This window comes from Postia placenta (genome assembly GCF_002117355.1).
Source record: "Postia placenta MAD-698-R-SB12 unplaced genomic scaffold POSPLAscaffold_1, whole genome shotgun sequence".
Classification (NCBI taxonomy): domain Eukaryota; kingdom Fungi; phylum Basidiomycota; class Agaricomycetes; order Polyporales; family Adustoporiaceae; genus Rhodonia; species Rhodonia placenta.
In genome coordinates this window covers 2,418,338-2,430,305 of record NW_020169832.1, presented here as the reverse complement: position 1 = coordinate 2,430,305, position 11,968 = coordinate 2,418,338, and the positions used below count along the sequence as shown (strand labels likewise).

At 51.4% G+C, this 11,968-nt stretch overlaps 3 protein-coding genes across 3 annotated transcripts; 2 read left to right on the top strand and 1 right to left on the bottom strand.

Moving 5' to 3' along the window:
- Window positions 1-991: 991 nt before the first annotated feature.
- Window positions 992-7,209, top strand: POSPLADRAFT_1042848 (hypothetical protein; the record flags this gene model as incomplete). The annotated part of the gene is made up of 11 exons (XM_024478172.1): window positions 992-1,122; window positions 1,185-1,360; window positions 1,790-1,979; window positions 2,036-2,304; window positions 2,357-2,645; window positions 2,702-3,032; window positions 3,087-3,237; window positions 5,054-5,562; window positions 5,619-5,743; window positions 5,798-5,942; window positions 6,826-7,209. The coding sequence occupies 11 exons, from the start codon at window positions 992-994 to the stop codon at window positions 7,207-7,209; spliced, it is 2,700 nt and encodes an 899-aa protein (XP_024344442.1).
- Window positions 7,207-8,309, bottom strand: POSPLADRAFT_1064204 (hypothetical protein; the record flags this gene model as incomplete). Its single annotated transcript, XM_024481775.1, has 5 exons — window positions 7,207-7,395; window positions 7,448-7,579; window positions 7,635-8,017; window positions 8,074-8,176; window positions 8,234-8,309. The coding sequence occupies 5 exons, from the start codon at window positions 8,307-8,309 to the stop codon at window positions 7,355-7,357; spliced, it is 735 nt and encodes a 244-aa protein (XP_024344441.1). The 3' UTR covers window positions 7,207-7,354.
- A 200-nt stretch (window positions 8,310-8,509) lies between these two features.
- POSPLADRAFT_1127688 (hypothetical protein) lies at window positions 8,510-9,964 on the top strand (the record flags this gene model as incomplete). The annotated part of the gene is made up of 8 exons (XM_024483652.1): window positions 8,510-8,765; window positions 8,824-8,987; window positions 9,052-9,182; window positions 9,229-9,327; window positions 9,378-9,443; window positions 9,497-9,747; window positions 9,808-9,827; window positions 9,881-9,964. The coding sequence occupies 8 exons, from the start codon at window positions 8,510-8,512 to the stop codon at window positions 9,962-9,964; spliced, it is 1,071 nt and encodes a 356-aa protein (XP_024344440.1).
- Window positions 9,965-11,968: the final 2,004 nt, after the last annotated feature.

The following is an 11,968-nucleotide window of genomic DNA, read 5'->3' as shown; positions in this document are numbered from 1 at the left end:
TTACTTGAGATCATGTACCGTTCGCTAAGCAGGCCAAAGGCCTGAAATTGAGCACCTCAGACGAAGTAAGTACTCCGATCGAGAACGCGCTGCAGCGCTGCCCAAGTCGCCACAACCTGAGTTGACGCTGGGTTAGCCCCATTGGGCGCTTAACGCGACACGCCTCACGTGACCGTTCTTGGGTACGGAGGCAGCACAAAGGCCAGTGCTCGAAAACTTATTGTGGGCAAGGAACGGCGAGGTGACTGTGCTTCCATGAAACCCGTTATTCCAGTCGATGACTGAAGGAATAGCAGCAGGCAGTTGCGCAGAGTGAAAACGGCAGGGTATCGGAACGTTTGGCGCGGGCGAGGCCGTCACGCAGTGTGCGGCGTACCAGATACACCATGACAATGAACCCAGTGTGTACGTGTCTAGCCTCAGTAATACGCAAGAGATGCCACCAGCTCGCCCGTTCATCAATTGTCTGACCATCGAGCGTCGGCGCTAAAGGGAGGCAGGACATAAGGATGGTTGCAGCGCGGGCATTGTACACGAAGTCAACGGAGATGAAGAGTAACGTAGAATGCATAGACACGCGCATAACGGGACGGCATAGTCGATGTGTGCGAGCTGGGAGACCAGAGAGAAAGGAAAGGAGAACAAGAGAGTTAGCCCCGCTGGACGCCGCAGGTGCGTTTGACGGGGACGGGGCGCTTGGACCGCGGTAGGCTGGGGCGGCGTAGAGAAGGAGAGAGACAAGGCGCGAGTACAATTACGAGCCCAGAGAGGTGGTGGTGAGAGAGTGGGAGAGAGGAGACAGCTGAGTGTGAAATGAAGGAGGAGGGTGTGGCTGAGCGCGGTCGGCCTCGGGAGTTGGCCTCTACAGCAAAAATGCGAGCGACCGCCTCACGGCCCCATATCCCAACCAGGCCACCTGGCCGCTTGCCGTGCCCTTCCTTCTCCTCCTTCATCATCCCCCTCCGTCCTCCCACTCCCTCACGTCCCCATCATGCCTACCTGCAGGCGCAAACGCGTGCTGCTCACAGAGCCCTCTCCGGAGCTCCTCTCCGCTCTCAAGACTGATCCAATCAAGGAGGTCTACTACCTAGCCCAGACTGGAGAAATATTCGAGACATACGAGTACATCCACTCTCCCTCTTCCCTGTGACCCTTGCCAAGGTCGACTGACCATCCCCCCTTAGGACATATGCTGCGCGGATGTCGTTCTATCGCCTCAAACAGTTCCAATGTGAAGTCACCGGCAAGAGCGGTTTGGACTACTTCCAGGCCCTTGAGAGTGAAAGACAAGAAGCTCGCACCATGCACTCGAGGTTCCCCGACCCTCTCAAAGCTGCCGTCCTGAAAGCCGTGCAGTGGCGTAAGTCGCGTTCATGTATCCGCCCTCTTCATTCACCGGATGATTGACATATCGTCATTGTGGTATGTGGCAACAGAGGTCATGGGCCGTTTAGACCATCTAGTAGAAGCTGTGTATGAGCGGTTCAAAGACCGCTACTTCCCACATGAGAGTGCGTTTAGTATCCTCCACGAGTGACTTGCACCTGTATTGACGATGTTCTGACAATGTCTAATTAGATGTGCTCATCGACATCAATGGTGAAAAGTATGTGCTGTTCCTCTGTGCCAAGTTGCTTCCGCATGTCTTCACGAATGTCCAGATTCTCCGCTCGCGTTCTCCAAGCTATCCCTCCCCCTGGTTCAGCATCCCGACCAAGGGCCAGCCCAGGCCCCTCTAGCTCTACTTCATCCTCACCGTTGTCTGATGATGAAGTGCCTATACATAAAGTTGCCGAGGATCTCAAAGTCTCGGTCAAGGATTCCATCGCGAAGGATGATCCAACCAAGTACGATTACACGGTCCAGATTCTGGATGAGGATCAGCAGCCTGGCTCGGGGAGAAGCCACGAGAGGAGCAAAGGGAAGGACGCAGCGAAGTGGAGCGGAACGTGCTTGCGGGTAGGATGTTCCATGATGAGGTACTTCTCACCTTTGTCAAACACTGTTCGCGACTGACTGCCCTGTCCTTGTCAAGTCGCGACCGTCTAACATTCTCGAAATCAATCCTACGGCGCTTCATTCGTGACTGCGTTGACCGGGCCCCAGCTGTGGCTTCGCCATGGACCGTTAAGCCAGCGATTGCCGAGCGGTACGGTGTCGACACGGTGATGCCAGAAGAAACGAGACGGGGAGTTGAAAGCATCAAGAAGGGTGAGATCGACAAACGGAAGAAGGTCTGGGAGGACAAGGAAGGTCCTGCGACGAAGAAACAAAAGAAGATGACCGCAGCTGCCGAGGAGAAGGGTATGTTTGACGTCTGCAATCGTCAGCGGTACAAGCTGAAAATATGTCACAGTGAAAGCCCTCGCTGCCGTTGCTGAGAAAAGGGAGCGCGACGCACGCGAGAAAGCGGAGAAACTACAGAAAGCTAAGGAAGAGAATGAACGACTCGCCGCTGAGAAAAAGAAAAAGAAGCCTATACGATACCCAACAGAGGACCTGGATGTTGTCATTGGGGATAGAGAAAAGAAGGCTGGCATGAAACTGAAACGACCTGTGCCAAGCTATGTCTCAATGCCCTTCGGTAACGATACAACCTCGAACGAGGCCTTCCTCATGACTTGGAACTTCCTTGTTGTATATGGGTGTGTATCACAAACCTCGTTATGTTATGTCATATTGACAATTCAACGTACGACAGGCAGCCTCTACATTTATCGCCGTTTACGATGGATGAGTTTGAGCAGGCTCTGCGGCACTCAATACCCGACGTGCCGTGTACTCTGCTGGCGGAGATACACGCGACGCTAATTTACAACTTGCGCACTGTTCCCTTCAATCGGCATAGCGCAGCGGTGTCCCTTATACGTGAGAGGGATGAAGGAGGTGAGAATGACGGAGTTCTTGGTGTGCCTATGGGCACGCTTGTCAGTGCAATGGCCGATGTGGGCAATAACTGGGAGCGAGCCCCGCTACGACATTCGGAAGGCCGCGAAGGTTGGGAAGAATCTCTCGTTGGATGTCTCAAAGATGTAAGCCTCATGTAGTTCTAAGCAGCATCGCATGGAGCTGACAGTCCTTGACAGCACGCGAACTTTGGAAACTTCCCGCGGATACGCGAGATCCTCACCCAACTTTTGTTCAGCCCAGAGTCCACGAACGAGCCGTCGACATCTTCTGTAGCCTCTCAACCATCTAGCCCTGTTCCCATGCCCTTGAAGACCCCGGCGGATCCCAGTCTGCGGTATTACGCGCTTCCACCAGCTGACCGAGTGGCCATACTGGCCTTCATGATTGACCTAGCAATCTCGAGCAAGGCCATTCATGCCCACATGGAGTGGTGCGAAGAGCAACTTACCGCCCTGCGAAAAGAGAAGATCGAGGTGAACAGAAGCAAGAAGCAATAGTGAGTGAGTCATAATTGATGGACGCATCCTCTTGCTCAATATAATGCAGCCTAGAGGAGATAGCTACTCTTAGCGGAGAGACCAAGGGCATCGAGAAGGCCATGGATGGTGATGTCGCCATGCGAGACTCTAGCGAACTCTCTGAGGTACCTGGGTCGGATGGAGAAGACGCTACTCCTGCCACACGTCCAAAGGAGACCCGCCGAACAGCGGCAAAGGAGCGGGAGCTCGCTCGTGCAAAATCTGCGTCCGCCAAGCAGGCCCTTGCAGAGCAGCGCCGCTTAGACGAAGAAGTGAACAAACTGGAGCGACGACTCGAGGGCATCGAGCGCGAATTCAGGAAGCTCCTTGGCTCCGTGCGAGTCAAACCCTTGGGTAAAGATCGGTTCTACAACCGTGTCTGGTGGTTTGACGGCATGGGCGCCGCATCGCTCGTCGGGAGTGGAGGAACGGTCCAGTATGGATCTGGACGCATTTTCGTGCAGGGTCCCAGCGAGTTTGATGTCGAGATCTTGCAAAGAAGGGATGAAGACGTTGGTATACGCCGGAGAGCGGAAGAAGGCGAGGAAGGCATGCTTGGTGTAGGCGAATGGGCGGTGTACAACGATCTGGAAGAGGTATGTCTTGACCTGACTGTTCGCAGAACTGTGGCTGACGATAGAGCAGGTCGACGCATTCATAGCTTGGTTAAATCCCAAAGGAGTTCGTGAGCTGGCCCTCAAGAACGCCTTTGCCAAATGGTGGCCGCACATAGCACCAGGCATCCGGCGACGTGCTGCAGTGGGTTTACAGCTCCTTTCAAGCGTTCTGTTCAGTAGCTAACTGATTCTCCACCAGGATCTGGCCGCCAGTGCCAGAATTGTCGAGGCCAGACGGAGTACACGCACGAAGAGTGCGACAACTGATATCTCTAGAGAACCATATATGCAGTGGACGAACCGCAAGGCGGTCAACTCCTCTTGAACGATTTGCTTGTATTACACTGTCTTAATTACCCCTGTCCTCTCCGTACCGTTTGCATTATGGTTTACATTGCATAGCATTATTCTACTGTTCATATTGTCTCTAATAGATGCGCTCGTCATGGTGGCTGTTGTCGTCGTGGCTCCCGCACTCAAACTGGCGCGATGATGTCCTACAGCTGGGGATTGCGTACATGTAACGCTCGGCTGCATGATCCTCTAGGACTCGGCCTAGTATTGCCTACCGGCTGTCAATGATACGGACGTCACAGTCTATTCACGAGCCTGCTACAACCCAAAGCGATGGTCTTCTTCCCGGATCTTCGACAATTTTCTGGGTTTAAAGGCGACGCTGCCAAGGAAATTTATGTGCTGTGCTATTCCCCCTGAGCCTCCAGCTACACCTGGCTAGCAGCCTCCATTGGCAGGTCTTGGTCGCCTTATACCCATTGTTCATACTGAGCAGGCGTATCTGGTCACTCCTGTATCACGCCGGGTTTCCTTTCGGACGAAATAAACGACAACGACCTTTCACGAGTTTTCATTGAGGAGTGTCATGTCCTCTCTCCCTCAAGACTTGAGCTTTCGTCCCCGTTCTTTGTCTGGAGTGAGAGATGTCATAGAATCTTGTGAGTGTCAGGCTCGTTCTCGATGCCATTGGAGGAACTGAAACTTTGCCCACAGACCGACGTGCGCAAGAGTACCTAACAGATTCTATCTCTGCGTCCGCTTCTAGCACGTCAGACGACGAGGCTTTTCAGGAGCCTGAGGAGCCAGTGTTTGAGGAGAACGAGCCCGAGATCACTTTCACTCGCGAAGACCAGCCTTATGATGGCGTAGTGAGCAACCTCCAGTGGGACGAAGACTTAACATCAGGTCCCTCGCAAGTAGGCCGCGTGCAAAGCCAACGGTTTCTCGTGCCAGGACCGCGTCGTCAACTCACTCGTGCTTCTACGACCTCGATCGCAATTCCTACTACACCTACTCCAACAGCGGAGGAACGCACGCCTTTGCTGAGCGCATCCCCTGTCGAGTCTTATGTTGTCAACGCAGTCGATCCCCCGGCTGCAGTGCAAACGACCTTAAATGTTCAAAGTGCTGTTTCTAGTCTAGTAGCGCGCAAGCCCTCCCAGCGGAGCATGCGAGCAGGGAACACGAAAGCACCCACGGGACACAGCACATTCGGTCAAACAGTAAATCAGTTACTTCATGACGCGTTTGCGCGAATTTCTCATGTGACAATCTACAGCTATTCAATGCCATTGCCATCTTGTTAGGCATAGGCATGCTATCCGAGCCATTGGCATTCGCCTTCGCCGGTTGGATTGGTGGTACAGCGATCATCATCTCCTACGGCTTGATCACCTGCTATACGTAAGGCTACTCTTTTGCATTAGTTTGCTGGATATTTATGTTCGGACATCGCAGTGCCAAGATCCTCGCCCGTATCATCTTGAGTGATCCCCGTTTGAAGTCTTACTCGGATATCGGTCGAAAAGCTTTCGGTCCTCAGTCTGGCCCGTGGATCAGCGCCATATTCTGTCTGGAACTGTTTACCGTCAGGTCAGCACAGGTCTTATGTGCTTGCGCTGAGACTGATCCCCTATTCTACAGTGTTGCTCTAGTCACATTATACGCAGACTCACTGCACGCTGTGATGCCTGCATACTCATCGAATACCTACAAGTTACTCGGTTTGGTGATGTGCGTCTCCATTTACCCGTCAAACAGCGTCGTCGATTTCTAACACTTCCGTGCAGTTTGATTCCGACGATGATCCTTCCCTTGTCTGTTCTATCATATACCTCCATCATTGGTATCATCTCGACACTACTTATCATTGCAGTCATCCTCATCGACGGGTTCTCCAAACCTGATAGCCCTGGTAGTCTATGGAGCCCTGCCGAAACAAGCCTTGGCATTCGTGGCGTAGGGGAATTAGGCCTGTCGTTCGGACTCTTCATGGCTGGTGTGAGTCGGTTATCATCCAATTTGACGTATACCTTGCTCATTTATTGGAGTGCAGTTCTCTGGACACGCCGTCATCCCGTCTCTGGTCCGAGACATGGTTGATCCTACTCAGTTTGATGATATGATCACACAAGCCTTCGCTGTTGCTACTGCCATCTATGCAGTCATTGGGATGGCTGGCTATATCATGTTTGGCAATGCTGTGAGCGAGGAGGTGTGCGCGTCCCCTCTACAATATGTGGTCAGTAATCTTACCGTGAACAGTTCAGCCAAGATCTCGCGAAGTACAGTGTATACCCTGGTCTTAATGCGATCGCTTTATGGGGCCTTGTGTTGGCTCCTCTGTGAGTCTCCTTTTGCGTCAAAGCTATGACTGCGTTCGCTGACGTGCTTCTAACTAGCTCGAAATTTGCTCTTTCTACGCGGCCTGTGAGTATTTTGGTAGCTTGCTGATTTGGAGGTATGACCAAAGGTTTTTTGTTTAGCTCAATCTCACGATTGAGATGATGCTCGGCATTGAGACCGGCCCCATTTTCGCCGATGACCATGGGGCGAAACCCACCTCTCAGGACATGGAATCAGCTGTCACCAACACCAAGGGCGGTCGAACATTGAACCACATCTTGACTGCCGTTGAACGTGCCTTATTCACGCTGTGCTCCGTCGTGGTGTCGATTTTTGTGCCGGAATTTTCTTCCATGATGGCTTTCCTCGGTGCATTCTCCTCATTCTTGCTGTGTGTCATTGGACCCATCTCCGCGAAGATTGCCCTTGCCCGACGTTGCGGTTTCTGGGACGGGTTCCTACTCGTGACTGGGGTCATCATGGCCGCATGGGGTACGATTGCGGCATTCTGGTCGATGCAGTAACTCTTCCTAGACTTACGATGCCCATTCACGATCTCATGATACATATAATGAGAAGCTGAAGACACATGTATACAGATGGCGCGGTGTTGTGACGATGTCGCTGTGTGTACAACATGACACGAACAATGGCATTTTGGTTTGTAGATTATACTGTTTGTGCAGCATGAGCAACAACCTTTGTGAGCTCTGCATAAGCCGTCAGCAGTAAACAAATGAAGTGAACCACGAGAAGGCATACGGGATAACTGAATGTTCTCTTGGACCACCGTAGACTCGATGTGGTTATCAGGATTGCGTGGGACGCTAACAATCCCAGTGGAAGGATCAATGCTCCAGCTGATTTTCTGGACATATGCGGCCAAATCGTCCTCTGCATCGCGGCCGTCAGAGCCCTGATATTCCTGGTACAGTTAGGGTAGACTGACCTGCAAGGTCAAGATATGTCCCCAGCCGTTCGCTGCTTATCCGGGTAAATGCAGCCTTCACTGCGCGGATGACTACGTCTCGCACGGAATTCTCGAAACCCACACACTCGACAGTGTAGTTGTCCCGCAACGACTCGACTTCGTCAGAACGGTACATCGCCCAGAAGGCCGGGAAGCGACATTGTTGTAGGAGGTTGTGAAGCGTTGTAAGGGTGGGAAGGAGGGAAGGAAGGGGATCGGGCTCGTCTGGGTTTGTGTTGACGGGGCGTTCGTCGAGGAGGGAGATGCAGAGGTTGAAGTCGGGGAAAGGCGCGGAGGTGAGGGCTTTGATGAGGATGTTGATCACAACATCGGCATTGTACAAGTCTGGGTTGAACTGATATCTGAAGTAGGTGCCCATGTCAATTGTCCGTAGTATGAAGTCAGTGCGATCACGCACAATTTCAGAATGGCAAGGTTGGCGAGACAGTCATATTCTTCGCTCCGGATCTGGTGGTAGAGATAGTCCTCTAGAATGCCTACATTGTTGGGGTTGTATCTGTCTGTACGTCGCAAGATAAGTATTGTATCAGAATCGGTAAAGAAGGCAAGATGCGCACCGACTCCCGATACCAAATTCTCGATTAGCGGCGTGCGTGTGGGCGGCGAGGCCCAGGTGGAGGCGACAGAAGGCATATTTTCGAGTTCTACTGCAGCTTTGCGGGCCGTCGGATTGAAATGGATGTCTTGTGAGATGCAGTCGCCAAAGGGAGAGTATGTAGAAGGTATTGGCAAGGTGGATGCAACTTTTTGCGGCAGTAGACGCGCATGAACGGGAGATCGAGTGATCGACGCGTCTGCCGGTGGCACACCCACCTTTTCCTTCCACTTCGTCCATGGAGGACACCAATGGTCTCGACGTCTTTATCTCTTCCGACGCACATCTACAGGTGCAGAACGCTGGACAGGCCGAGGTCGACTCAAACGTCAAGACGAACGGCAGCCCAGTAATCTCTCCCGCGTCCCCGGAGCCTTGCAAGCCATCCCCTCAAAGGGAAACAGCTTACAAACTTCGGCTCATAATGAGCGGGCATTCCAGATCAATCTCCTCTCTCAAATTTAGTCCCGACGGGTCTATGCTAGCTTCGTCTGGTGAGCACAATATCCCACCCAAACGCCTAGTCTCTCATTCGCGTCGTTCGGAAGCAAGCTGCCGATAAATTAATCAAGATATGGGACATTGAAGGAGGTGCTATCCTGCACACGCTCGACGGGCACACAGAGGGTATCTCTGACATTGCGTGGTCGCCCGATGGTGAATTCATTGCATCGGCCTCTGACGACAAGACCATCCGTCTTTGGAGTCTTGAGACAGTAAGGAATGATGCATCTGTATGCTGTTCGTCTCGTTGAAATTCAATTGGATATGTCTGGATAGATATCTACAGTCAAGGTACTGAAGGGGCATACAAACTTCGTGTTCTGCGTGAACTTCAATCAGAAGTCGAACCTGTTGGTGTCGGGAGGGTTTGACGAAACAGTGCGTGTATGGGACGTTGGGAGAGGTATGTCTCTCTGTGCAACTTGCTACATTACCTCATGTTCCATAAGGGAGGACATTGAAGACACTACCGGCCCATTCTGATCCTGTCACCGCTGTCGTATTCAATCATGACGGAACACTTATTGCGTCGTGTGCAATGGATGGCCTGATGTGAGCGAATTTCCTGCGCAGACAGATCGTATTACTGATTGTGGAGACAGTCGTATCTGGGATGCGGAGTCAGGACAATGTTTGAAGACCCTAGCCGACGATGATAATCCCATATGGTACAGTCAGATACGTAGAAGTCTTGTGGATGCCGCTAACCCGTTCGTCGTAGTTCTCATATCAAGTTCACTCCAAATTCACAATTCATCCTTGCTTCCACACAAGACTCAACCATACGCCTCTGGAACACGCAAACATCGCGATGTGTCAAGACATACACAGGTCATACCAACAGGACTTACTGTCTATCAGCAGATTTTGCTCCAGGAGCGAAACACATCTGCAGTGGAAGCGAAGATATGAAGGTGTACATTTGGAATCTGCAAACAAGGGAAGTGATTCAGGTCTTAGAAGGTCACAGAGGTACGTGTCTTGATTCGGACATGTTGAGAAATCTCACCAACTCCTATCTCATGCTATTAGATGTTGTAATCGCTGTTGCGGTATGTTAGGTTGTCGCTGTCCTAAGCTTTACGCTTGTGCTAACGATGTCCAGGTACATCCGAGAAAACCTATGATTGCTTCGGCATCCATGGAGAAGGATCTAACGATCCGGGTATGGATAGACGATTCGTTGTAGGCCTGAGAATTGTAGTCATCTATGTATCACTATATCCACAGACAGAACTCCACTGGATTCACTGCGCATTCTTAAGCCATTGTGGCAAGTATTGAGCAAGGCGGTACCGCGCACGTAACTTGAAGGCAATACATTAGTATCACGTGACCGTGTATCCATATAAACGCGACTCCGGATCGCGATCTTAGTAGCAGGCACCTCGCCCATGTTTCTTTTACATTCCATCTCTCTCGTTCATAATTAGTGTGTCAATGAGAGAAAAAGTCATCGAAGTCATCGACGTCGATGCGTACGGCTCTGACGTCGAATTTCGGGGCATGTATCGAAATAGGAAGCAGGCTCGAGATTTTGTAAGCAAGTCCTGTGAACATATTTCGGATGCAAAGCTCTACTTACATGGTAAAGGATGATATGAGGACCAGGCTCCAGTCTGGCCCTAAGGTCATTAGTCTAGTCTCAGACTCAGACGACTCAGACGAAAACCCGGAAACCACGGCATCTAGTTCTGCTACGCTCGAAGTGCGCGATCGACATGGGAAGCCTCAGGTGCCCTCAGCAGTACAGAATGTAAGAACGCTAGCACTCATATTGTTCCGGGTGTGCCTACCTATTCCCAGCGGCCAGCTCCTGCAAGAATGAGCATGCAACCAGGTTCATCACGGATTGCAGAGGTCAGTATGGTCATGAAGTGATGCCATAGCTATACTCGAACACGACTCTCTCTTCCATAAGATGCGTCCTCACAAACGGCCCGGGCCAGATCCTCCTGCTAATGCGATAACGCCACCTCCCAAACGTCTTCGACCGGATACCATCATGCGAGCTACACGAGAGACTCGCATTGCAGAAAAGCGGTCTCATGTTTCCACTGATCAGACGACGTCAAGCGGTGACTCGGTACTGGAACGCACCCGAAAGGTCTGTTAGATTACTCCAGAACCTGTGTTCACGCTCACATAGTGCATTGAGAGAGTCAAACAATCTCCGATAGCAGAAGACTACTACGAGATGAATCTCAGATCTCCATCACAAGCTCTGGAACAACAAATAATGGATAGAGATATGGATGATAAACTCAACTCCATAGCGCCCTCCCAGGACGACGGTGAACAAATTACTGATGATTACCAGTCATACCATAGTGCTCTTGACATAGATACGAACGCCAACGTAAGTCGTATCACAGAAGGGTTCCCTCCATTTTGCTAAGGCACTATCTCCAGTGGAAGTCGTTGCCCAAACGCAAGCCATTGCTTACGTTCGCGAACGGAGGCGAGGACTTAGAGCTTGCCTTGAGATTAGCAACGCTATCTGTCGCACCTTCATCCGCGCCCTACTCAGAAGCTAAGAAGAGGGTAAAGGGGCATGTCGCTATCAAAGACTTCGGCACCCCTTCGTATGCCTCCTCGGGACTTCGGGCAAAATCTCAACGAGAGCTTATGTGGGCGCGCGTAAGTTGCGTCTTCTCATTCCTAGCCGTCCTTATCGCAATGTCGCGACTCAGCTGCGCAGAGGATTTATTCATGCCGACAACCGTACACATCACCAGTTCTCCCTCTACCACGGTCTGAAAAGCAGTCGTACGCTAAGGGTTGCCCCCGATAGTGCGTCCGCAAACAACGTATCTCGATGTGATGAACACATAGGTATATAGCGATCAACAAGATTCATCAACACCACGGCCTTATTGCGATTGCGAGTTGCGTGGCAGGTGGCCGAGTCAACGACATTCTCGGTAGAGTGATTCCTCTGGATCACGGATATCCAATTGAACATCCGTAGACCATAGAACTGCTCCGTACAACCGCAAAGGAAACCTGGTATTGTGGCACGAAGGCACAGGCAAGTGTTATGACTTCGGTCAAGAATTCTGCAAAGCTCATGTGTTGTCAAGGCCATGTTTTAAAAGCTCATAGACGTAGTAATAGTGAGCTCTTTTATCAATCTCATTCGCATGTGTAACCACCATATCTGACTGATATGTACAGATACTCAGACGCACTA